The sequence below is a fragment of the Oncorhynchus mykiss genome, chromosome 13, assembly GCF_013265735.2.
Source record: "Oncorhynchus mykiss isolate Arlee chromosome 13, USDA_OmykA_1.1, whole genome shotgun sequence".
Lineage (NCBI taxonomy): Eukaryota > Metazoa > Chordata > Actinopteri > Salmoniformes > Salmonidae > Oncorhynchus > Oncorhynchus mykiss.
The window spans coordinates 64,850,169-64,877,668 of NC_048577.1; the positions used below are offsets into that span (position 1 = coordinate 64,850,169).

Sequence of the window (27,500 nt, forward strand, 5' to 3'; positions counted from 1 at the left end):
CTGAATAACTGTGGTGCTGAATAACTGTGGTGCTGATGGGGGATAGTAGGTGAAAGAGAGACATGGTCTGAATAACTGTGGTGCTGAATAACTGTGGTGCTGAATAACTGTGGTGCTGAATAACTGTGGTGCTGATGGGGGACAGTAGGTGAAAGAGAGACATGGTCTGAATAACTGTGGTGCTGAATAACTGTGGTGCTGATGGGGGACAGTAGGTGAAAGACAGACATGGTCTGAATAACTGTGGTGCTGAATAACTGTGGTGCTGAATAACTGTGGTGCTGAATAACTGTGGTGCTGACGGGGGATAGTAGGTGAAAGAGAGATATGGTCTGAATAACTGTGGTGCTGAATAACTGTGGTGCTGAATAACTGTGTTGCTGAATAACTGTGGTGCTGAATAATTGTGGTGCTGAATAACTGTGGTGCTGAATAACTGTGGTGCTGACGGGGGACAGTAGGTGAAAGACAGACATGGTCTGAATAACTGTGTTGCTGAATAACTGTGTTGCTGAATAACTGTGGTGCTGAATAACTGTGGTGCTGAATAACTGTGGTGCTGAATAACTGTGGTGCTGAATAACTGTGGTGCTGAATAACTGTGGTGCTGAATAACTGTGGTGCTGACGGGGGACAGTAGGTGAAAGGGTAGCTGTTCAAACACAAAGTGTGTGTGTGTGTGTTTGGGCCGGGATGAAAATCGTTAGTATGTTGGGAAGGAAACAGAAAAGAAAGCGGATTTAAAACTTCTTAAGGAAAACAGCCCGCATGTTGGAAACAAACATCATTATGTTGTCATCCAGAGTCCTGTATTTCCCCCCAAGCTACAGCACACAATATTCTACAGCAGGTTTTTAAAAGGAACAAAGAGTTAAATATGCTTTGTGTTTTCATTTTTTGGCATGGAAAAACCATTGCTATACGGATATCGTCACAGCCCTAGTGTGTGTGTGTGTGTGTGTGTGTGTGTGTGTGTGTGTGTGTGTGTGTGTTTCAGCCATTTGGTCAGATGCTCACCGTCAGGTAACGAGCATCCAGCTCAACCTTCTTCTCCAGCTCAGACAGCAGCTCGTTGTGGAAAGACTTCAGCTGCATGGACGGACAGATGGAGAGATTGTGGGGTGCAGAGAAGCACAGGGTTAAACGGTGACATCACTCTCACAACAGAACAGAGTTAGGACCAGGTGTTCATCCTGATCATGTGATCATATAGGAGGAACATCATATATTCGAAGCCTTAGAGTAACACAAATACATGCTTATAACGCTGGTTTTACAACAGCTGTTTTTTCTATCCATCGGCAGGACAGAACGGCAGCTTCAGGTACGCTCAGGGGAGGGGGCGTGTCTTTATTAACAGGACAGAACGGCAGCTTCAGGTACGCTCAGGGGAGGGGGCGTGTCTTTATTAACAGGACAGAACGGCAGCTTCAGGTACGCTCAGGGGAGGGGGCGTGTCTTTATTAACAGGACAGAACGGCAGCTTCAGGTACGCTCAGGGGAGGGGGCGTGTCTTTATTGTGGCAGGGCTTACAAACTATCACGCATTACAAAGGGAAACCCAGCCGCGAGCTGCCCGGTGACGCAAGCCTACCAGACGAGCTAAATACCTTCTATGCTCGCTTCGAGGCAAGCAACACTTAATCATGCATGAGAGCACCAGCTGTTCCAGACAACTGTGTGATCACACTCGCCGTAGCCAATGTGAGTAAGACCTTGAAACAGGTTAACATTAACAGGGCCAGACGGATTACCATGTTGCATACTCGGCGCATGCGCTGACCAGCTTGCAAGTGTCTTCACTGACCACCATAGTCCCTGTGCCCAAGAACACCACGGTAACTAGTCTAAATGACTATCGCCCCGTAGCACCCACATCTGTAGCCATGAACTGCTTTGAAAGACTTGTCATGGCTCACATCAACACCATCATCCCAGACACCCTGGGACCCACTCTAATTTGCGTACCTCCCCAACAGATGACACAATCTCTACTTTACTCCACACTGCCCTTTCCCACCTGGACAGAAGGAACACCTACATGAGAATGCTGTTCTTAGACTACAGCTCAGCATTTAAATCAAAGTTATTTGACCTCTATTCCTACAGTACACCATCTCCTCTAGCAATCTGCTTACGATTGTGTCATAAATTCCTTATGAAGGTTCATATACCCACCATCTCCTCTAGCTGTACTTGGATCTGTCTGTGGACCTCAGCCATCTGAAACAGCACGTCCCCTAAAGAGAAACACACAGAGCAGATGTCAACAAACATCCCTCACTACAGACAGGGCAGAGAGTGGGAGGAGAGAGCGAGTGAGAGGAGAGCAGGAGAGGCGAGAGAGAGCAGGAGAGGGGGGAGAGAGAGCGAGCAGGAGAGGGGGGAGAGAGAGCGAGCAGGAGAGGGGGGAGAGAGAGCGAGCAGGAGAGGGGGGAGAGAGAGCGAGCAGGAGAGGGGGGAGAGAGAGCGAGCAGGAGAGGGGGGAGAGAGAGCGAGCAGGAGAGGGGGGAGAGAGAGCGAGCAGGAGAGGGGGGAGAGAGAGCGAGCAGGAGAGGGGGGAGAGAGAGCAAGCAGGAGAGGGGGGAGAGAGAGCGAGCAGGAGAGGGGGGAGAGAGAGCGAGCAGGAGAGGGGGGAGAGAGAGCGAGCAGGAGAGGGGGGAGAGAGAGCGAGCAGGAGAGGGGGGAGAGAGAGCGAGCAGGAGAGGGGGGAGAGAGAGCGAGCAGGAGAGGGGGGAGAGAGAGCAGGAGAGGGGGGAGAGCGAGCAGGAGAGGGGGGAGAGCGAGCAGGAGAGGGGGGAGAGAGAGCAGGAGAGGGGGGGAGAGAGAGCAGGAGAGGGGGGAGAGAGAGCAGGAGAGGGGGGAGAGAGAGCGAGCAGGAGAGGGGGGAGAGAGAGCGAGCAGGAGAGGGGGGAGAGAGAGCGAGCAGGAGAGGGGGGAGAGAGAGCGAGCAGGAGAGGGGGGAGAGAGAGCGAGCAGGAGAGGGGGGAGAGAGAGCAGGAGAGGGGGGGAGAGCGAGCAGGAGAGGGGGGGAGAGCGAGCAGGAGAGGGGGGAGAGAGAGCAGGAGAGGGGGGAGAGAGAGCAGGAGAGGGGGGAGAGAGAGCAGGAGAGGGGGGAGAGAGAGCAGGAGAGGGGGAGAGAGAGCAGGAGAGGGGGGAGAGAGAGCAGGAGAGGGGGGCGAGAGAGCAGAAGAGGGGGGCGAGAGAGCAGGAGAGGGGGGCGAGAGAGCAGGAGAGAGAGCAGGAGAGAGAGCAGGAGAGAGAGCAGGAGAGAGAGCAGGAGAGAGAGCAGGAGAGAGAGCAGGAGAGAGAGCAGGAGAGAGAGCAGGAGAGAGAGCAGGAGAGAGCAGGAGAGAGCAGGAGAGAGCAGGAGAGAGCAGGAGAGAGCAGGAGAGGGGGCAGAGAGAGCAGGAGAGGGGCAGAGAGAGCAGGAGAGGGGGAGAGAGAGCAGGAGAGGGGGCAGAGAGAGCAGGAGAGGGGGGCGAGAGAGCAGGAGAGGGGGGAGAGAGAGCAGGAGAGAGAGCAGGAGAGAGAGCAGGAGAGAGCAGGAGAGAGAGAGAGAGAGAGAGCAGGAGAGGGGAGAGAGAGAGAGAGAGCAGGAGATGGGGCAGAGAGAGAGAGCAGGAGAGGGGAGAGAGCGAGAGAGCAGGAGAGGGGAGAGAGAGAGAGAGCAGGAGAGGGGGCAGAGAGAGAGAGCAGGAGAGGGGAGAGAGAGAGAGAGCAGGAGAGAGGAGAGAGAGCAAGAGAGATCCCAGTGTGCAGAGAGCCCATGCAGCAACACAACGACACAACAGACGCACTAACAGACAGAGGACAGACTGGTAGCCAGGATGGTGCATGGTGGAACATTTGGATGTCTCAACAGGAAACACATTTAACAGATAAATAAAATACAATGACACATTAAACAAGACAGAAAGGAAAGGAGGAGGGAAGGAAATGATGCAAATAAACGAGAAGGACATCTTCTAAAGAAGTTGTAGTGAAAGAAACTTCAAAAAGTGGTACAAGCAAAAAATATAGATTATTCAAACTTTACATAACTGCTGTTGTTTTATGTGGAGATCAAACATATTGGTTGGGTTGATCTTTATATTGGCAATATGACAAATAATAAACAAAAAACAACAGTTAATCTCCAAACAAAAGAGGAGTAAGAGAGAGAGAACTAAAGAAGGAGAGGGAGAGTCATGCAGCCAGCGGACGATGTGTCCTGGTGTTTTTAATATACCTACACGCTGCCTCTTCTGATTATGCAATGCATTGTAAAGAAAAGGAACACAATATCTAGATTGAGAAGGACAGACCTTGAGACAGAAATACACAGAGAGAGACAGAAATACACAGAGAAGAGACAGAAATACACAGAGAGAGACAGAAATACACAGAGAAGAGACAGAAATGCACAGAGAAGAGACAGAAATACAGAGAGAGACAGAAATACACAGAGAAGAGACAGAAATACACAGAGAGAGACAGAAATACACAGAGAAGAGACAGAAATACACACAGAGAGACAGAAATACACAGAGAGAGACAGAAATACACAGAGAGAGACAGAAATACACACAGAGAGACAGAAATACACAGAGAGAGACAGAAATACACAGAGAGAGACAGAAATACACAGAGAGAGACAGAAATACACAGAGAGAGACAGAAATACACACAGAGAGACAGAGAGAGAGAGAAGAAGAGAGAGAGACATTACAAAGAGGATGGAAACAGGTTCCCATTACCAAGTCCAAACCCTCCTTTAACACCAGAGGACTATGGACTAGACTACGTTTCTACTCTAAATACACATGGGTAAAATAGCCAGACCCAAAGTCCATTTCTGATTAAAGCAAAGCCATTTACAATGGAAATACATTTTCAAATAGCACATTTATTAAATGTGTGAAATATTTGTGAAGAACCTCGACCACAAAGTCAAAACTAGTCTTATAGTTCTGTGTTTGATGACCCTTTACTAAATAACATTAAAGGGTCTAAGTCTTCAAACCTTAGATATCTGTCAAAACTTAAATTCTTAAAGTTCTATCAGAGAACTCAAAGGAATCAGAGAACAACGTCCATCAAGTCCTCAGAACCATCTGATGTTAAGAAGATGGGGCCTGAACCATCTCTGTTCTGATGTTAAGACTCTGGTCCATCTCAGTTCTAATGTTAAGACTCTGGTCCATCTCAGTTCTAATGTTAAGACTCTGAGCCATCTCAGTTCTAATGTTAAGACTGAACCATCTCAGTTCTAATGTTAAAAAGACTCTGGTCCATCTCAGTTCTAATGTTAAGACTCTGGTCCATCTCAGTTCTAATGTTAAGACTGAACCATCTCAGTTCTAATGTTAAAAAGACTCTGGTCCATCTCAGTTCTAATGTTAAGACTCTGGTCCATCTCAGTTCTAATGTTAAGACTCTGGTCCATCTCAGTTCTAATGTTAAGACTCTGGGCCATCTCAGTTCTAATGTTAAAAAGACTCTGGTCCATCTCAGTTCTAATGTTAAGACTCTGATCCATCTCAGTTCTAATGTTAAGACTCTGAACCATCTCAGTTCTAATGTTAAGACTCTGGGCCATCTCAGTTCTAATGTTAAGACTCTGGTCCATCTCAGTTATCATGTTAAGACTCTGAACCATCTCAGTTCTAATGTTAAGACTCTGGGCCATCTCAGTTCTAATGTTAAGACTCTGGTCCATCTCAGTTCTAATGTTAAGATTCTGGTCCATCTCAGTTATCATGTTAAGACTCTGGTCCATCTCAGTTCTAATGTTAAGACTCTGGTCCATCTCAGTTCTCATGTTAAGACTCTGGTCCATCTCAGTTCTAATGTTAAGACTCTGATCCATCTCAGTTCTAATGTTAAGACTCTGGTCCATCTCAGTTCTAATGTTAAGACTGAACCATCTCAGTTCTAATGTTAAAAAGACTCTGGTCCATCTCAGTTCTAATGTTAAGACTCTGGTCCATCTCAGTTCTAATGTTAAGACTCTGGTCCATCTCAGTTCTCATATTAAGACTCTGGTCCATCTCAGTTCTCATGTTAAGACTCTGATCCATCTCAGTTCTAATGTTAAGACTCTGGTCCATCTCAGTTCTAATGTTAAGACTGAACCATCTCAGTTCTAATGTTAAAAAGACTCTGGTCCATCTCAGTTCTAATGTTAAGACTCTGGTCCATCTCAGTTCTAATGTTAAGACTCTGGTCCATCTCAGTTCTCATGTTAAGACTCTGATCCATCTCAGTTCTAATGTTAAGACTCTGATCCATCTCAGTTCTAATGTTAAGACTCTGAACCATCTCAGATCTAATGTTAAGATGCTGATTGATCTAAGTTTTTATCAGTGTGGTTTAGACTGGTCTGTATCTCATCAGACAGAACGTATCAGTGGGGTTTAGACTGGTCTGTATATCATCAGACAGAACGTATCAGTGGGGTTTAGACTGGTCTGTATCTCATCAGACAGAACGTATCAGTGGGGTTTAGACTGGTCTGTATCTCATCAGACAGAACGTATCAGTGGGGTTTAGACTGGTCTGTATCTCATCAGACAGAACGTATATCAGTGAGGGTTTAGACTGGTCTGTATCTCATCAGACAGAACGTATCAGTGGGGTTTAGACTGGTCTGTATCTCATCAGACAGAGCGTATCAGTGGGGTTTAGACTGGTCTGTATCATCAGACAGAACGTATCAGTGGGGTTTAGACTGGTCTGTATCTCATCAGACAGAACGTATCCGTGGGGTTTAGAATGGTCTGTATCTCATCAGACAGAATGTATCAGTGGGGTTTAGACTGGTCTGTATCTCATCAGACAGAACGTATCAGTGGGGGTTTAGACTGGTCTGTATCTCATCAGACAGAACGTATCAGTGGGGTTTAGACTGGTCTGTATCTCATCAGACAGAACGTATCAGTGGGGTTTAGACTGGTCTGTATCTCATCAGACAGAACGTATCAGTGGGGTTTAGACTGGTCTGTATCTCATCAGACAGAACGTATCAGTGGGGTTTAAACTGGTCTGTATCTCATCAGACAGAACGTATCCGTGGGGTTTAGAATGGTCTGTATCTCATCAGACAGAACGTATCCGTGGGGTTTAGACTGGTCTGTATCTCATCAGACAGAACGTATCAGTGGGGTTTAGAATGGTCTGTATCTCATCAGACCAGAACTACTCGTTCTAACCCTGTAGAGGGAGAACACAGTAGAACTAGTCATTCTAACCCTGTAGAGGGAGAACACAGTAGAACTAGTCATTCTAACCCTGTAGAGGGAGAACACAGTAGAACTACTCATTCTAACCCTGTAGAGGGAGAACACAGTAGAACTAGTCATTCTAACCCTGTAGAGGGAGAACACAGTAGAACTACTCATTCTAACCCTGTAGAGGGAGGGAGAACACAGTAGAACTACTCATTCTAACCCTGTAGAGGGAGAACACAGTAGAACTACTCATTCTAACCCTATAGAGGGAGGGAGAACACAGTAGAACTACTCATTCTAACCCTGTAGAGGGAGAACACAGTAGAACTACTCATTCTAACCCTGTAGAGGGAGAACACAGTAGAACTACTCGTTCTCTGAAAGTAAAAACAGTTACATATAATCACAGAAACAGGGCATGTTTTGACTGTCTGTCCATACTCATGTGATTAGCTAAGTTGTAGTTGTAACCTAGAGCCTTGATATTGTGGTTTATAAACAGAAATCTAAACTGTATTTCAGGTAGACTGATTAGATTGAATAGTGTACCAGGTAGACTGATTAGATTGAATGGTGTACCAGGTAGACTGATTAGATTGAATGGTGTGCCAGGTAGACTGATTAGATTGAATGGTGTGCCAGGTAGACTGATTAGATTGAATGGTGTGCCAGGTAGACTGATTAGATTGAATGGTGTACCAGGTAGACTGATTAGATTGAATGGTGTGCCAGGTAGACTGATTAGATTGAATGGTGTGCCAGGTAGACTGATTAGATTGAATGGTGTGCCAGGTAGACTGATTAGATTGAATGGTGTGCCAGGTAGACTGATTAGATTGAATGGTGTACCAGGTAGACTGATTAGATTGAATGGTGTACCAGGTAGACTGATTAGATTGAATGGTGTACCAGGTAGACTGATTAGATTGAATGGTGTACCAGGTAGACTGATTAGATTGAATGGTGTACCAGGTAGACTGATTAGATTGAATGGTGTACCAGGTAGACTGATTAGATTGAATGGTGTACCAGGTAGACTGATTAGATTGAATGGTGTACCAGGTAGACTGATTAGATTGAATGGTGTACCAGGTAGACTGATTAGATTGAATGGTGTACCAGGTAGACTGATTAGATTGAATGGTGTACCAGGTAGACTGATTAGATTGAATGGTGTACCAGGTAGACTGATTAGATTGAATGGTGTAACAGGTAGACTGATTAGATTGAATGGTGTACCAGGTAGACTGATTAGATTGAATGGTGTACCAGGTAGACTGATTAGATTGAATGGTGTACCAGGTAGACTGATTATATTGAATGGTGTACCAGGTAGACTGATTAGATTGAATGGTGTACCAGGTAGACTGATTAGATTGAATGGTGTACCAGGTAGACTGATGTTTTCTTCTTCATTGTGTGTTTGAGAGACCATGTGCTAGACCTCCTCTTCACAGATGATGGCAGATGAAGGAGATGATGTCTGTCGCTCTGTCTGTCTGTCGCTCTGTCTGTCTGTCGCTCTGTCTGTCTGTCGCTCTGTCTGTCTGTCGCTCTGTCTGTCTGTCGAAGCAGAGGAAGCGTTTCTAAGACTATGGAGATGTTTCCTGAGTGAGTGTTACAACACTGATCGTCTGTCGATCCAAGAAGCACAAGAGCAGGCCATAACATCCTGTCAGGCAGGCCTGCTAAGCTGATTACAGATAATACTGATCCCCTGATCACAGCCCCCAGGGGCTTAGGGAACCGGGCATTCTGTTGGCCGCGTCTTAGTGGCTGGATCAATTAACAAATGGGTAGCAATTGGAGGGATGGCCATACAGACACCATGACAACGTTGTCACACACACACACACACACACACACAGTACTCCCCAGTTTCCTACGGAGTACAACCCAGGATTTCCTCAACAGGCACGTTGTTTACAACAGAAGACCTATAGGATGAAGGGAAAATATGTTGCATGATGTTTTGGAATAAAGCAGGAATGAATAATACAGATGTCAAGCAGGTGGAGACACGCTGCAGGATGCTGGAGTTGTTCAGATGTCAAGCAGGTGGAGACACGTTGCAGGATGCTGGAGTTGTTCAGATGTCAAGCAGGTGGAGACACGCTGCATGATGCTGGAGTTGTTCAGATGTCAAGCAGGTGGAGACACGCTGCATGATGCTGGAGTTGTTCAGATGGAGACACACTGCATGATGCTGGAGTTGATCAGATGTCAAGCAGGTGGAGACACGCTGCATGATGCTGGAGTTGTTCAGATGGAGACACACTGCATGATGCTGGAGTTGATCAGATGTCAAGCAGGTGGAGACACGCTGCATAATGCTGGAGTTGTTCAGATGGAGACACACTGCATGATGCTGGAGTTGATCAGATGTCAAGCAGGTGGAGACACGCTGCATAATGCTGGAGTTTATCAGATGTCAAGCAGGTGGAGACACGCTGCATGATGCTGGAGTTGTTCAGATGTCAAGCAGGTGGAGACACGCTGCATGATGCTGGAGTTGTTCAGATGTCAAGCAGGTGGAGATATGATGCTGGAGTTGTTCAGATGTCAAGCAGGTGGAGACACGCTGCATGATGCTGGAGTTGTTCAGATGTCAAGCAGGTGGAGATATGATGCTGGAGTTGTTCAGATGTCAAGCAGGTGGAGATATGATGCTGGAGTTGCTCAGATGTCAAGCAGGTGGATACACGTTGCAGGATGCTGGAGTTGTTCAGATGTCAAGCAGGTGGAGACACGCTGCATGATGCTGGAGTTGCTCAGATGTCAAGCAGGTGGAGATATGATGCTGGAGTTGTTCAGATGTCAAGCAGGTGGAGACACGTTGCAGGATGCTGGAGTTGTTCAGATGTCAAGCAGGTGGAGATATGATGCTGGAGTTGCTCAGATGTCAAGCAGGTGGAGATATGATGCTGGAGTTGCTCAGATGTCATTCACTGGGATAACATGAGGATGTTTCCAGCATGACATTGCAATGGAAATGTTCATTGTTGCCATGACAACTTTTATCTTGTATCAAACAGAAAATCGGGCAAACAAAAAAAAAACACGTTGGCATGGTTACTGCAGAGACTACTAGACAGAATCAGATTCATGTGTCTCAAATGTCACCCTATAGTCTATAGGCCCATAGGGCTCTGGTCTAAAGTAGTGCACTATATAGGGAATAGGGTGTCATTTGGGACTCACAGCCTGAGATAGAATCAATATATGACGTTATTAGGAAACTTTGTTCGACTAGGCTGTGTGCAATGATGGTGTGTGTGTGACAGAAACCAGCAGCCAGCAGAAACCGGAGAGGTTTGGCAGCTTCAACAAGGATGTCCGCATACCAGCTAATCACCACTCAGCTTTGCTATGACAAACGGGTTGATAGGAGAACACCCCCCCCACTAATAAATACCACAGTGATGTATCAGTGTATTACACCCCTCTCCATCCTAACACCAACCACAGCAACATGGAGAACAATAGGCCTGTGTGTGTGTGTGTGTGTGTGTGTGTGTGTGTGTGTCTCTCTCTGCAGGTGAGCTTATTTTAGTCCACACCTGCAGAGCAACAAGTGAGCACGTCTGACAGTCCCAGATATAAACAGAGTTCAGTGGAGTAAACACAGACCCTTTCCACATCCCCTCGGTTAGTGGATGGAAGCTTTCTCATTACAACACTGATATGTAGTCATCACCATCACAGACAGAAAACACCTGAGGAGAGGAGAGCCTGAGAGGAGAGGAGAGCCTGAGAGGAGAAGAGAGCAGAGCCTGAGAGGAGAGCCTGAGAGGAGAGGAGAGGCTGAGAGGAGAGGAGAGCCTGAGAGGAGAGGAGAGCCTGAGAGGAGAGGAGAGCCTGAGAGGAGCGTAAGCTGTGAATCAATCAGTGAAGGTCAGACAGGAATCACTATAGGTTGTCACGGAAGCAGCATAATGCTAGGGTCGTTGCCATGGGAGCGGTTTCAAAAAAGAAAGTGTGTGTGTAGCTATTAACAAACACTGTTAACACTGTCCTCTCCTACACCTTTTCCTTCATATGACATCAGCAATCTCTCTTCAGGTGACCCTGTCCCACAGCACACTGATGCAATCAGGGAGTGGTGTGTTAAGGTGTGTGTGTGTGTGTGTGTGTGTGTGCCTAGCACACAGTCTCTATCCCTCAGGGGGAAACCGACATGAATACTGATAATGGGAGGATTAATAATGTGTGATACAGGTAACAGCTGAAACCCCTGACAGAGACAGACAGTGTGTGCAGGTGCATGTTACAACAAACAGAGCTAATCTTTACGCAGAGGCGGTTTGAGCTCATTTTCCACATGATCCGTGTCTATGCACCCCCACACATGAACTCTATTTATGAACCATGTCTCCTTCCCTAGTTCTCTATGCACCCCACACATTAACTCTATTTATGAACCACGTCTCCTTCCCTAGTTCTCTATGCACCCCACACATTATCTCTCTATTTATGAACCACGTCTCCTTCCCTAGTTCTCTATGCACCCCACACATTAACTCTATTTATGAACCACATCTCCTTCCCTAGTTCTCTATGCACCCCACACATTAACTCTATTTATGAACCATGTCTCCTTCCCTAGTTCTCTATGCACCCCACACATTAACTCTATTTATGAACCACGTCTCCTTCCCTAGTTCTCTATGCAACCCCCCACATTAACTCTATTTATGAACCATGTCTCCTTCCCTAGTTCTCTATGCACCCCCACACATTAACTCTATTTATGAACCACGTCTCCTTCCCTAGTTCTCTATGCACCCCACACATTAACTCTCTATTTATGAACCACGTCTCCTTCCCTAGTTCTCTATGCACCCCACACATTAACTCTATTTATGAACCATGTCTCCTTCCCTAGTTCTCTATTCAGCCCGCCCATCTCTTTCTATCCAACTGTCTTCTTAAAACTCTTCTCCCAGTGACCTCAGCCTCTGTGGAGGAAGCTTGTTGATCAACGCACTACACAACCAAAAGTATGTGGACACCTGCTCGTCGAACATCTCATTCCAAAATCATGGGGATTAATATGGAGTTGGTCCCTCCTGTGCTGCTAAAACAGCCTACACTCTTCTGGGAAGACTTTCCACTAGAAGTTGGAACATTGCTGTGGGGACTTGCTTCAATTCAGCCACAAGAGCATTAGTGAGGTCGGGCACTGATGTTGGGTGATTGGGCCTGGCTCGCAGTCGGCGTTCCAATTCATCCCAAAGGTGTTCAATAACTTACACTTACAGTTGACCGGGGAACCCCTAGCAGGGCAGAAATTTGACGAACTGACTTGTTGGGACGGTGCCACGTTGAAAGTCACTGAGCTCTTCATTAAGGCCATTCTACTGCCAATGTTTGTCTATAAAGATTGCATGGGTGGGCGCAACATTTACACCTGTCAACAACAGGTGTGGCTGAAATAGCCAAATCCACTCATTTGAAGGAGTGTCCACATACTTTTGTCTATATAGTGTATGTCTGTGTGTGAGGCATGATAGCACAGTGCTAAAAGTGTCAGAGCCTGGTGGCTGTGTAGTTCTCTCCTTGTGTGTGTGTGTGTGTGTGTGTTTGTCAGAGCCTGGTGGCTGTGTAGTTCTCTGTGTGTGTGTGTGTGTGTTTGTCAGAGCCTGGTGGCTGTGTAGTTCTGTGTGTTTGTTTGTCAGAGTCTGTGTAGTCCCAGGCCACGGCTGCTCCCTACAGCCTACTGACCCAGTAACTTGTTCTACCATGACGTCATCACCCCTGCATGTAGGACAACAGCAGAGACAGTAGGGTCTGTTCAGGAGGGCATTTAGATAGACATTTATACAGAGACAGTAGGGTCTGTTCAGGAGGGCGTTTAGATAGACATTTATACAGAGACAGTAGGGTCTGTTCAGGAGGGCGTTTAGATAGACATTTATACAGAGACAGTAGGGTCTGTTCAGGAGGGCGTTTAGATAGACATTTATACAGAGACAGTAGGGTCTGTTCAGGAGGGCGTTTAGATAGACATTTATACAGAGACAGTAGGGTCTGTTCAGGAGGGCGTTTAGATAGACATTTATACAGAGACAGTAGGATCTGTTCAGGAGGGCGTTTAGATAGACATTTATACAGAGACAGTAGGGTCTGTTCAGGAAGGTACAGCATTACAGAGACCGTAGTGTCTGTTCAGGAGGGCATTTAGATAGACATTTATACAGAGACAGTAGGGTCTGTTCAGGAAGGTACAGCATTACAGAGACCGTAGTGTCTGTTCAGGAGGGCATTTAGATAGACATTTATACAGAGACAGTAGGGTCTGTTCAGGAGGGCGTTTAGATAGACATTTATACAGAGACAGTAGGGTCTGTTTAGGAGGGTGTTTAGATAGACATTTATACAGAGACAGTAGGGTCTGTTCAGGAAGGTACAGCATTACAGAGACCGTAGTGTCTGTTCAGGAGGGTGTTTAGATAGACATTTATACAGAGACAGTAGGGTCTGTTTAGGAGGGCGTTCAGATAGACATTTATACAGAGACAGTAGGGTCTGTTCAGGAAGGTACAGCATTACAGAGACCGTAGTGTCTGTTCAGGAGGGCATTTAGATAGACATTTATACAGAGACAGTAGGGTCTGTTCAGGAAGGTACAGCATTACAGAGACCGTAGTGTCTGTTCAGGAGGGCATTTAGATAGACATTTATACAGAGACAGTAGGGTCTGTTCAGGAGGGCGTTTAGATAGACATTTATACAGAGACAGTAGGGTCTGTTTAGGAGGGTGTTTAGATAGACATTTATACAGAGACAGTAGGGTCTGTTCAGGAAGGTACAGCATTACAGAGACCGTAGTGTCTGTTCAGGAGGGTGTTTAGATAGACATTTATACAGAGACAGTAGGGTCTGTTTAGGAGGGCGTTCAGATAGACATTTATACAGAGACAGTAGGGTCTGTTTAGGAGGGTGTTTAGACAGACATTTATACAGAGACAGTAGGGTATGTTCAGGAGGGTACAGCGTTACAGAACCTTCAGATTGTATACATTCATACAGAGACTGATGGACTGAGGGACATCTAGTGGAAATATAGACAGGGTTTGGAGTGTGCAGTCTGAAGTACAGTTCAGAGAGTCTGGAGGATGTCAGTCTGGAGGATGTCAGTCTGGAGGATGTCAGTGTGGAGTATTGCGGTGTACAGAGTATTGCGGTGTACAGAGTATTGCGGTGTACAGAGTATTGCGGTGTACAGAGTATTGCGGTGTACAGAGTATTGCAGTGTACAGAGTATTGCAGTGTACAGAGTATTGCAGTGTACAGAGTATTGCAGTGTACGGAGTATTGCAGTGTACAGAGTATTGCAGTATACAGAGTATTGCAGTGTACAGAGTATTGCAGTGTACAGAGTATTGCAGTGTACAGAGTATTGCAGTGTACAGAGTATTGCAGTGTACAGAGTATTGCAGTGTACAGAGTATTGCAGTGTACAGAGTATTGCAGTGTATGGAGTAGAGTATTGCAGTGTATGGAGTAGAGTATTGCAGTGTATGGAGTAGAGTATTGCCGTGTATGGAGTAGAGTATTGCAGTGTATGGAGTATTGCCGTGTACGGAGTATTGCCGTGTACGGAGTAGAGTACTGCAGTGTGCGAAGAGACATACAGATACATTGCAGTGATGTTGATTGTGACAGAAAACACTGTGCGCAGGAGTGCCTGTCTGTGGGGGTCTGTCAATTAAACCTGCTATGGGTACTGATATGCAGAGGTGTGACAGTGGAGTGAAGCTGTAATAATGTACAGTGATAATAAGTGGTTTTGAGAGGGGATGTCTGGAGAGAAAAGTAGCAACGCTGAAATTTAAATGAGAAACAGAGATTTGCAATGTAAAGAGAGAGAGGAGAGGAGTGAGAGGAGAGTAGAGTAGAGAGGGGAGAGGAGAGTAGAAAGAGAGAAGAGAGGAGGAGAGAGAGAGGAGAGTAGAAAGACATGAGAGGAGAGGAGTGAGGAGAGTAGAGTAGAGAGGAGAGTAGAAAGAGAGGAGAGAGGATAGAGAGGAGAGTAGAGGAGTGAGAGGAGAGTAGAGTAGAAAGAGAGGAGAGTAGAAAGAGGAGAGTAGAAAGAGAGGAGAGTAGAAAGAGAGGAGAGTAGAAAGAGAGGAGAGAGAGGAGAGAGAGGAGAGTAGAGAGAGAGGAGAGGAGTGAGAGGAGAGTAGAGTAGAAAGAGAGGAGAGTAGAAAGAGAGGAGAGAGAGGAGAGAGAGGAGAGGAGAGAGAGGAGAGTAGAGAGAGAGGAGAGGAGTGAGAGGAGAGTAGAGTAGAAAGAGAGGAGAGTAGAAAGAGAGGAGAGAGGAGAGAGGAGGAGAGAGGAGGAGAGAGGAGGAGAGAGGAGAGTAGAAAGAGAGGAGAGTAGAAAGAGAGGAGAGTAGAAAGAGAGGAGAGTAGAAAGAGAGGAGAGAGAGGAGAGGAGAGAGAGGAGAGTAGAGAGAGAGGAGAGGAGTGAGAGGAGAGTAGAGTAGAAAGAGAGGAGAGTAGAAAGAGAGGAGAGAGGAGAGAGGAGAGAGGAGGAGAGAGGAGAGTAGAAAGAGAGGAGAGGAGAGAGGAGAGTAGAAAGAGAGGAGGAGAGGAGGGTAGAAAGAGAGGAGTAGAAAGAGAGGAGAGGAGATTTTGGAGAGTAGAGAGAGAGCGTGGAGAGTTGGAGGAGAGAGAAAAATATTGAGAGAAAAAGAGAAAGAGGGATAGAAAGACAGACCCAGTCAAACTCAATAGCGTGACAGAGATAAACGGAGATAGTAACCTTAGTGCAAAGCAGGAGGAGAACGACACAACAAAAGACTTGAGAATTGTCTCTATGAAATGACCTCCAGCAACATTTCCAACTCAGTCAGCTGAGGAGCAGAGTCATCTGTTGTCCAGGAGGATCCTACTTCTCTGCTTCAGACTACTGAAGCAATGGAAACAGGATCATGAATCTACCTGTTGAGGTACGGGGATTCAGCTGAGGAGCAGAGTCATCCGTTGTCCAGGAGGATCCTACTTCTCTGCTTCAGACTACAGAGGCAATGGAAACAGCAGAGGGAAGAGGATACTGCTAATCATGACGAGATGGAGAGAGTAAAGAGAGCGAAATATCCCTCTCGTGTGACCAAACTCCAGTCTGAAGACAATGGAAATCAGACAGCCTGTAATTTCCCCAGCACCCTCTACCACAGTAATCACGACTGTATCAGGGAGCAGGGGAGAGGAGTGATTCACCACATAACTCGCCCTCTCCCAACCGCCGCACTACTGACCATATACACACACACCTTACACTCGCTAATTAATAAACACGTCCACCCTCCTAAAAGAGAGGGCAAAATCTTTGCTTGCTTTATTGAATTTTAAAAACCATTCCATTCGGCACGAAGGTCTGTTGTTCAACATTCTCCAAAGTGGGCTTGGTGGTAAAGGTTTCTGGCTTAATAAAATACTTGCACACAGAAAATCAAAACCCAAATGAACATCATTATTTCCGTGAGGTGTGAGACAAGGCTGCAGTTTGAGTCCAAACCTCTTCACCATTTTCATCAATGAATTAGCAGACATGTTGAACCATTCTGCAGCCCCAGGACACTGTTTGGCACAGAGGTAAAACACCTGCTATATACTGATGATCTGGATCTTCCATCATCAACCACTCTTGTCAGAGATACGAAGCAGAGACCGATCCTTACCAAGTACAGGCTGAGTGACCACCAATTGGCCTTAGAAACCGGCAGACATAAAAAGACATGGCTACCCAAACAGGAGCGTGTATGTGGTCACCTCACACCAAGGGAGGTAGAGACAGAGATGTACTTTCTCCACTACAGTGAGAAATATTCCTCACCAAGAGATTCATTATTCTCAGAAAATACTGAACATGTTATCTTACTACTCCCAGAGGAAAAACAAAGATACTAATGTGTAACGGAGCAACAGCTCCTCTAGCAGCCATATATGTATTAGCCCTGCCACAGCCTGAGAGACACTGAATAATAACATCTGCATAGGAAGCAGGAAAACTCTACTATTATTACTACAAATAGTGGGACAAGTAGTAGGTGTGATGATGAGAATGGTGGTGGTATGGCAGTAGAGGTAATGATGATAATGGTATGGTAGTAGCAACGATGGTGATAATGGTGGTGGTATGTTAGTAGTAATGATGATGATAATGGTGGTGGTATGGCAGTAGTGGTAATGATGTTAATGGTGGTAGTATGGTAGTAGTAACAATGATGATAATGGTGGTGGTATGGTAGTAGCAATGATGATGATAATGGTGGTGGTATGGTAGTAGTAATGATGATGATGGTGGTGGTGGTGGTATGGCAGTAGTAGTAATGATGATGATAATGGTGGTGGTATAGCTGTAGTGGTAATGATGATGATGATGGTGGTGGTGGTATGGCAGTAGTGGAAATTATGATAATGGTGGTAGTATGGTAGTAGTAACAATAATGATAATGGTGGTGGTATGGTAGTAGCAATGATGATGATAATGGTGGTGGTATGGTAGTAGTAATGATGATGATAATGGCGGTGGTATGGCAGTACTAATGATGATGATAATGGTGTTGGTATGGCAGTAGTAGTAATGATGATGATGGTGGTGGTATGGCAGTAGTAGTAATGATGATGATAATGGTGGTGGTATGGCAGTAGTGGTAATGATGATGATGATGGTAGTGGTATGGCAGTAGTGGTAATGATGATGATGATGGTGGTGGTGGTATGGCAGTAGTGGAAATTATGATAATGGTGGTAGTATGGTAGTAGTAACAATAATGATAATGGTGGTGGTATGGTAGTAGCAATGATGATGATAATGGTGGTGGTATGATAGTAGTAATGATGATGATAATGGCGGTGGTATGGCAGTACTAATGATGATGATAATGGTGTTGGTATGGCAGTAGTAGTAATGATGATGATGGTGGTGGTGGTGGTATGGCAGTAGTAGTAATGATGATGATAATGGTGGTGGTATGGCAGTACTAATGATGATGATAATGGTGGTGGTATGGCTGTAGTGGTAATGATGATGATGATGGTGGTGGTGGTATGGCAGTAGTGGAAATTATGATAATGGTGGTAGTATGGTAGTAGTAACAATAATGATAATGGTGGTGGTATGGTAGTAGCAATGATGATGATAATGGTGGTGGTATGGTAGTAGTAATGATGATGATAATGGCGGTGGTATGGCAGTAGTAGTAATGATGATGATGGTGGTGGTGGTGGTATGGCAGTAGTAGTAATGATGATGATAATGGTGGTGGTATGGCAGTAGTGGTAATGATGATGATGGTAGTGGTATGGCAGTAGTGGTAATGATGATGATAATGGTGGTGGTAAGGCAGTAGTAATGATGATGATAATGGTTGTGGTATGGCAATAGTAGTAATGATGATGATAATGGTTGTGGTAAGACAGTAGTAATGATGATGATAATGGTGGGTGTATGGCAGTAGTAATGGTGATAATGGTGGTGGTATGACAGTAGTGGTAATGATGATAATGGTGGTGGTATGGCAGTAGTGGTAATAATGATGATAATGGTGGTGGTATGGCAGTATTAATGATGATGATGATATGGCAGTAGTAGTAATGATGATGATAATGATGGTGGTATGGCAGCAGTAATGATAATGATAATTGTGGGAGTATGGTAATAGTAATGATGATGATAATGGTGGTGGTATGGCAGTAGTAGTAATGATGATGATAATGGTGGTGGTATGGCAGTAGTAACGATGACGATAATGGTGGTGGTATGGCAGTAGTGGCAATGATGATAATGGTATGGCAGTAGCAATGATGATAATGGTATGGCAGTAGTAATGATGATGATAATGGTGGTGGTATGGTAATAGTAATGGTGACGGTGATGATAATGGTGGTGGTATGGCAGTAGTAATGACGATGATAATGTTATAGTAGTAGTAACGATGATAATGGTGGTGGTATGGCAGTAGTAATGACGATGATAATGGTGGTGGTATGGTAGCAGTAACGATGATGATAATGGTGGTGGTATGGCAGTAGTAATGATGATGATAATGGCATGGTAGTAGTAATGATGATGACAATAATGGTGGTGGCATGGCAGTAGTAATGATGATGATAATGGTATGGTAGTAGTAACAATGATGATAATGTGGTGGTATGGTAGTAGTAACAATGATGATAATGGTGGTGGTATGGCAGTAGTGGTAATGATGATGATAATGGTGGTGGTATGGCAGTAGTAGTAATGACGATGATAATGGTGGGGGTATGGCAGTAGTAATGTTAATGCTAATGGTGGTGGTATGGCAGTAGTAGTAGTAATAATGGTGGTAGTTGCAGAACTGATGTAATTGTGATGACAGTTGGTGGTAATGGTAGTAGTAGTAATAATGGTGGCATGTTCATAATAGTAGCATGTTCATTTTCCATGTTTGACCTTTTATTGTCCCTGTTATGTACTCTTATTCTAGTACAATTTACTGCTATCATTATACTGCTGTTATTTATATTAGTTCATTATTACTGATAATTTTACTACAATAAAGCAACGGAGAGAGAGAGAGAGAACGAGAGAGAGAGAGAGAACGAGAGAACGAGAGAAGAGAGAGAGAGAGAGAGAGAGAGAGAGAGAGAGAGAGAGAGAGAGAGATTGTGTCAGCCACTGGTCTCCCAGCATGCACTGCGTGTCACCTATATAGAGCAGGTGGAGGCAGGCAGGCAGGGACCTCTGGGAGTGAGAAGCTGAGCTAAGAAAAGAGCAGAGCTGAGCTAAGAAAAGAGCTCCCTGCTCCCATTCTAACAGAGCGAGGTGGTAGAGGGAGAGAGGTCTGACAGACTACTGGAACACTGGAAAAATTGCCGCTAGCTAGCACTGTGTATGTGAGCGCACGTGCGTGAGAGTGTGTGTGTGTGTGTTCTGATGTCATGGTCTGCTCTTGGAAGTTATAAACAAGAGCCAAAAACTCCATTTACAGATGAACAAGTGTGTGTGTGTGCGCCAGCGTATCGCTACATGTTACATACACCTCTTGGAGGAGGGAACGCAACACCCTGCTACACTCACCTCCCGTGGAGGTAAAGAGGTATGTGACTGTAGGTGGAGTAAAAGAGGTATGTAACTGTAGGTGGAGTGAAAGAGGTATGTGACTGTAGATGGAGTGAAAGAGGTATGTGACCTTGACGATGTGGTGATTAATTAATCTATTTGAAAAGTTTCAGAGGTTGGTGGATGCTTCTTTAACCCTCAATTTGGCCAAGTGTGAGTTTGGGAAGGCTACTGTGACTTACTTAGGGAAGCAGGTGGGACGAGGTCAAGTGCGCCCAGTAACTGGCAAAGTGGAAGCAATTGTTGCTTTTCCTGCTCCCACGACTCGCCGACAGTTGCGCAGATTCCTGAGGATGGTAGGGTACTATCGTACCTTCTGTAAGAATTTCTCAACGGTAGTATCTCCCCTTTCCTCTCTGCTTAGTCCCAAGGTACCATTCAAGTGGTCCAAGGACTGTAACTACGCTTTTGAGTCCGCTAAAGCGCTACTTTGTAGTGCCCCAGTGCTTGCCGCCCCAACTTTGAAAAACCTTTTAAATTGGAGGTAGATGCTAGTATAGTGGGGGTGGGTGCAGTTCTCTTGCAGGAAGATGAAGGAGTGGATCGGAGGTAGATGCTAGTATAGTGGGGGTGGGTGCGGTTCTCTTACAGGAAGATGAAGAGGGAGTGGATCGGAGGTAGATGCTAGTATAGTGGGGGTGGGTGTGGTTCTCTTACAGGAAGATGAAGACTGAGTGGATCGGCCCGTCAGTTTCTTCTCCCGTAAGTTCAACTCGTGTCAGTCAAGGTACTCCACCATTGAACAAGAGACGCTGGCTTTATTGCTAGCCTTGCTATTGCTAGTTTTTTGAAGAATATGTGGGCTAGAGTGCCTTGCCTATACTGGTCTTCACAGACCATAATCCTTTGGTGTTTTTGAAGCAAATGTACAATCAGAACCGCCGCCTTATGCGGTGGACTTGATTGTACAAGGATATAATGTACAGATTCACGATGTGACGGGTTCGGCAAATGTGGTTGCTGACGCTCTATCACGGGTTTAGTAACTGTGGTTGCCGACGCTCTATCACGGGTTTAGTAACTGTGGTTGGCGACGCTCTATCACGGGTTTAGTAACTGTGGTTGCCGACGCTCTATCACGGGTTTAGTAACTGTGGTTGCCGACGCTCTATCACGGGTTTAGTAACTGTGGTTGCCGACGCTCTATCACGGGTTTAGTAACTGTGGTTGCCGACGCTCTATCACGGGTTTAGTACAGTGCCTTGCGAAAGTATTCGGCCACCTTGAACTTTGCGACCTTTTGCCACATTTCAGGCTTCAAACATAAAGATATAAAACTGTATTTTTTTGTGAAGAATCAACAACAAGTGGGACACAATCATGAAGTGGAACAACATTTATTGGATATTTCAAACTTTTTAACAAATCAAAAACTGAAAAATTGGGCGTGCAAAATTATTCAGCCCCTTTACTTTCAGTGCAGCAAACTCTCTCCAGAAGTTCAGTGAGGATCTCTGAATGATCCAATGTTGACCTAAATGACTAATGATGATAAATACAATCCACCTGTGTGTAATCAAGTCTCCGTATAAATGCACCTGCACTGTGATAGTCTCAGAGGTCCGTTAAAAGCGCAGAGAGCATCATGAAGAACAAGGAAGACACCAGGCAGGTCCGAGATACTGTTGTGAAGAAGTTTAAAGACGGATTTGGATACAAAAAGATTTCCCAAGCTTTAAACATCCCAAGGAGCACTGTGCAAGCGATAATATTGAAATGGAAGGAGTATCAGACCACTGCAAATCTACCAAGACCTGGCCGTCCCTCTAAACTTTCAGCTCATACAAGGAGAAGACTGATCAGAGATGCAGCCAAGAGGCCCATGATCACTCTGGATGAACTGCAGAGACCTACAGCTGAGGTGGGAGACTCTGTCCATAGGACAACAATCAGTCGTATATTGCACAAATCTGGCCTTTATGGAAGAGTGGCAAGAAGAAAGCCATTTCTTAAAGATATCCATAAAAAGTGTCGTTTAAAGTTTGCCACAAGCCACCTGGGAGACACACCAAACATGTGGAAGAAGGTGCTCTGGTCAGATGAAACCAAAATTGAACTTTTTGGCAACAATGCAAGACGTTATGTTTGGCGTAAAAGCAACACAGCTCAACACCCTGAACACACCATCCCCACTGTCAAACATGGTGGTGGCAGCATCATGGTTTGGGCCTGCTTTTCTTCAGCAGGGACAGGGAAGATGGTTAAAATTGATGGGAAGATGGATGGAGCCGAATACAGGACCATTCTGGAAGAAGTCTGGAGTCTGCAAAAGACCTGAGACTGGGACGGAGATTTGTCTTCCAACAAGACAATGATCCAAAACATAAAGCAAAATCTACAATGGAATGGTTCAAAAATAAACATATCCAGGTGTTAGAATGGCCAAGTCAAAGTCCAGACCTGAATCCAATCGAGAATCTGTGGAAAGAACTGAAAACTGCTGTTCACAAATGCTCTCCATCCAACCTCACTGAGCCCGAGCTGTTTTGCAAGGAGGAATGGGAAAAAAATTCAGTCTCTCGATGTGCAAAACTGATAGAGACATACCCCAAGCGACTTACAGCTGTAATCACAGCAAAAGGTGGCGCTACAAAGTATTAACTTAAGGGGGCTGAATAATTTTGCACGCCCAATTTTTCAGTTTTTGATTTGTTAAAAAAGTTTGAAATATCAAATAAATGTCATTCCACTTCATGATTGTGTCCCACTTGTTGTTGATTCTTCACAAAAAAATGCAGTTTTATATCTTTATGTTTGAAGCCTGAAATGTGGCAAAAGGTCGCAAAGTTCAAGGGGGCCGAATACTTTCGCAAGGCAATGTAACTGGGGATGCGTGTTGGTTTTTGTTGTTGCAAACTGGGAGTTTGCAGGTTTTGGGGTGGGCTTGTTTGGGTATGTGTTTGTATGTGTGTATTTCAAGAAATGGCTTCCTGGATTCTAAGCAGCTGATTGGTCGGCCCCATCAACGATTGGAGCTCTGAACAAGTCTTGCCATAGTATGTATGGATCAAGTCAATTTGAATCAAAAATTTAACTAGGCCACTCACGAACATGCAATGTCATCTTGGTAAGCCATCCCAGTGTAGATTTGTCTTTGTCTTTTAGGTTTTTGTCCTGCTGAAAAGTGAATTTCAACTCCTTGTGTCTGTTGGAAAGACAACAACCAGGTTTTGCCTGTGCTTAGCTGCATTCAGTTTCTTTTTATCCTAAAAAACTCCCTAGCCCTTCCAATGACAAGCATACCCATAACATAATGCACCCACCAACATGCTTGAAAATATGAAGCGGTACTCAGTGATGTGTTGGATTTTCCCCAAACATAACACTTTGTATTCAGGACAAAAAGTAAAGTAATACTGTAACAATGTGGCAAAGAAATTAAGTGCCTTGTTGTAAACAGGATGCATGTTTAGCAATACATTTTATCTGTACAGTCTTCCTTTTCACTGTCATTTAGGTTAATATTGTGGAGTAACTACAATGTTTATCCATCCTCTGTTCTAATAGCACAACCATTAAACTCTAACCATTAAAATCACCATTGGCCTCATAGGGAAGTCCCTGGGCAGCTTCCTCCCCGGCAACTGAGGGAGGAAGGACGCCTGTATCTTTGTAATGACTGGGTGTTTTGCTACATCATCCAAAGTGTAATTAATAACTTCACTGTGCTCAAAGGGATATTCGGTGCACTTCTTTGCGAGGCTTTTAAAAAACCTCCCTGGTCTTTGTGGTTGAATCTGTGCTTGAAATTCACTCCTCAATTGAGGGACCTCACAGATAATTGTATATGTAGGGTACAGAGAATGATAGTCATTCAAAAATCATGTTAACCACTATTATTGAAAACAGAGTGAGTCCATACAACTCATGTGATTTGTTAAGCACATTGTAACTCTAGGCTTTTGCCATAAAGGGGTTGAATACTTATCGACTCAAAACATTTCAGCTTTTCATTTTTTTATGAATTTCAGAAATGTTCTACAAACAAAATTCCACTTTGACATGATGGAGTAATAGGGATGGATCAGTGACACAAAAACTAAATGGAATCCATTTTAAATTCAGGCTGTAACACAACAAGATCTGGGTAAAGGGGTGTGAATACTTTCTGAAGGCTCTGTAGCTGCATCCTATCCATTAACCTAAAAAAAAACAATTACGCTAAATCACTTTTTATGCCTAATTTCCCCTGTGTCATCCTCATTACAGTGTGTGTGTGTGTGTGTGTTCTTCATTACTAAGGTAATCACCGTTAGATGCTACTTAAGGTGTCAGGTGTCAAATAGTATTTGTTTTCTTTCAAATGACTTGAAAGGTTTTATTGAGCCTGTCTGTTCCAGTTCCCGAAGGACACTTTCACTTTGGGAACTATTCCATTGGTCCTATCACATCAGGTAGGCTCAATCCTACACTGAAAGAAAACAAATATTATTTGAACCCAGGTCTGGTTGGCAATTACTGAGGGATGTTAGATGTTGATTACGTGCTACTCCCTCCAACCACTAGGTAGGCTACGGTACTTGAGCCCTGATTTCCCACAGTACATAACAGTGTGCTGATTCCTCCATGATTAGACCCTGATGGTAAAGTAAACAGAGAATGTCATGGGAGTTGGTGAAGAGGGAAACAAGGCGTCTGCTACTTGTGTTGTATTCTGACTAGTCGACCTGGAATGTGAGGACTGAGGTGGAGCTGTAGCTGGCCTAGTCCCCCGCAGACTGTAGCTGGCCTAGTCCCCCGCAGACTGTAGCTGGCCTAGTCCCCCGCAGACTGTAGCTGGCCTAGTCCCCAGCAGACTGTAGCTGGCCTAGTCCCCAGCAGACTGTAGCTGGCCTAGTCCCCAGCAGACTGTAGCTGGCCTAGTCCCCCGCAGACTGTAGCTGGCCTAGTCCCCCGCAGACTGTAGCTGGCCTAGTCCCCCGCAGACTGTAGCTGGCCTAGTCCCCCGCAGACTGTAGCTGGCCTAGTCCGCCGCAGACTGTAGCTGGCCTAGTCCCCCGCAGACTGTAGCTGGCCTAGTCCCCCGCAGACTGTAGCTGGCCTAGTCCCCCGCAGACTGTAGCTGGCCTAGTCCCCCGCAGACTGTAGCTGGCCTAGTCCCCCGCAGACTGTAGCTGGCCTAGTCCCCCGCAGACTGTAGCTGGCCTAATCCCCCGCAGACTGTAGCTGGCCTAGCCCCCCGCAGACTGTAGCTGGCCTAGCCCCCCGCAGACTGTAGCTGGCCTAGCCCCCCGCAGACTGTAGCTGGCCTAGCCCCCCGCAGACTGTAGCTAGCCTAGTCCCCCGCAGACTGTAGCTAGCCTAGCCCCCCGCAGACTGTAGCTGGCCTAGTCCCCTGCAGACTGTAGCTAGCCTAGTCCCCTGCAGACTGTAGCTGGCCTAGCCCCCCGCAGACTGTAGCTGGCCTAGTCCCCTGCAGACTGTAACTGGCCTAGTCCCCTGCAGACTGTAGCTATCCCTCTAGCTGTGTGTGTGTAGCGTCTTTCAAATCCTTCATTAAACAGAACTTTATTAAAAGACCCAGTGCAGTTCATTTATTTGAGTTTTTCCTGTGTTTTATATATATTTCCACACAGGTTGGAAAAATACTGTGAAATTGTTAAGATAATTAGAATGCTCTTTTAGCACAAGAGCCATTTGAAAAGACCACCTGATTGGTGGGAGGGAGTTTTGGCCTTCCATGGTGACATCACTATGGGGTAAATGAGTTAATAGACCAATAAGAAAAGACAGTTCAAAACCTCAGCCAATAACAGTTAATTTTCCCCTCCACAACTCAAAACACTCCCACACAGCCCGAGCAAAATTCTTGCTTGTGAAATTTCTCTTTGCTAAGAAGCTATTAAATACTTAATTGTTACCCAGAAATGATTAGACATGGAGATCAAAACATCTGCATTGGATCTTCAAACCAAATGGATGAGATTCCAAACTTCCATTGTCGGAGTTTAAAAAGGGCTCAATGTAGGGGGTGAACCCCATAGAAATAGTATTATTAGAACAGGTACCCTCAACTGAGAGGCTAATTACCCAATCTAGTAATTCTATTTGTATGGTTAATCCTGTGTGTCTCATAGCTTCAGAATGTAGTGAAACCGAGGCTAACCATGTAGGGCAGCTGGCAGGGCAGATAGACGAGCCCAGAGCAGAGCAGAGCAGAGAAGAGCTCTGAACTCTTCACCTGAGCAGGGGGGATATACTGTGGAAATGGAGCTCAGCATTTCACTGAGCATCATAAATTACACACACTGTGTCCCAAATGACACCCTATACCCTATATAGTGCACTACTTTCAACCTGAGCCCTATGGCACCCTATGGGCCCTGGTTAAAAGTAGGGCACTTTACAGGGAATAGGGTGTTATTTGAGACATAACCACAGGCTCTGTGCTGGCTTCTAAAGTCTAATAAATAAAACTAAAACATGGCGTGTCACTTCAGTTGATAATAAATAACAGAGTCCATCTTGTGAAAACCTCGTCAAAGAGCACCTTGAATAGTCCCACAGCATTTTTTTTGGGGGGGGGGGCGGCAGGGTAGCCTAGTGGTTAGAGTGTTGGACTAGTAACCGGAAGGTTGCAAGTTCAAACCCCCGAGCTGACAAGGTACAAATCTGTCGTTCTGCCCCTGAACAGGCATTTAACCCACTGTTCCTAGGCCAGTTAACCCACTGTTCCTAGGCCGTCATTGAAAATAAGAATTTGTTCTTAACTGACTTGCCTAGTTAAATAAAGGTAAAAAAAAAAAAAAAAAAATGTTTTTAACTTGACTGTTTCCCCTGCTCTGACTCTGCTGAAAGCTACTTTACTGAGGAAACATATATTTAACATTTATTTATTTCTATGACTGAGATATGTGGATGGTAATGCCACCATTGTAATAAGTGTCTGTTAAGCATATTCTTATCCTTCTACAGAGGAGGGAGTTAGGGGAGGAGAGGAAGACATGGATGGAAGAGGGATGGCAGGAGGAGAAAAAAGGGAGAGAAATGTGGGACAGAAGAGAGCTTGGAGAGGGAGAGAAGAGAGAGAGAACCTGGTGATGAGGAGAAAAGAGGGAGAGAGAAGAGAGGAGGGAGAGAAGAGAGGGAGAACCTGGGGAGGAGGAGAAGAAAGCTGGGGGAGGGAGAGAGAAGAAGAAAGAAGAGATGTGGGAGCGAGGGCAGGAGAGAGTTGGG

At 45.3% G+C, this 27,500-nt stretch overlaps 1 protein-coding gene across 9 annotated transcripts in view; it reads right to left on the reverse strand.

Annotated features, from left to right (window-relative positions):
• LOC110487480 (brain-specific angiogenesis inhibitor 1-associated protein 2) overlaps positions 1-27,500 on the reverse strand; it is a 146,996-nt gene that overhangs the window by 51,513 nt on the left and 67,983 nt on the right. For all 9 annotated transcript variants that reach the window (XR_005035649.1, XM_036941956.1, XM_036941952.1 and 6 more), the window contains exons 4-5: positions 2,179-2,240; positions 1,018-1,089 (exon numbers count right to left, since the gene is read on the reverse strand). Coding sequence is in view for 8 of the 9 variants with exons in the window: in XM_036941956.1 (XP_036797851.1) it covers positions 1,018-1,089; positions 2,179-2,240 (134 nt within the window). In the remaining variant the exon portion in view is untranslated. The remainder of the gene's footprint in view (positions 1-1,017; positions 1,090-2,178; positions 2,241-27,500) is intronic.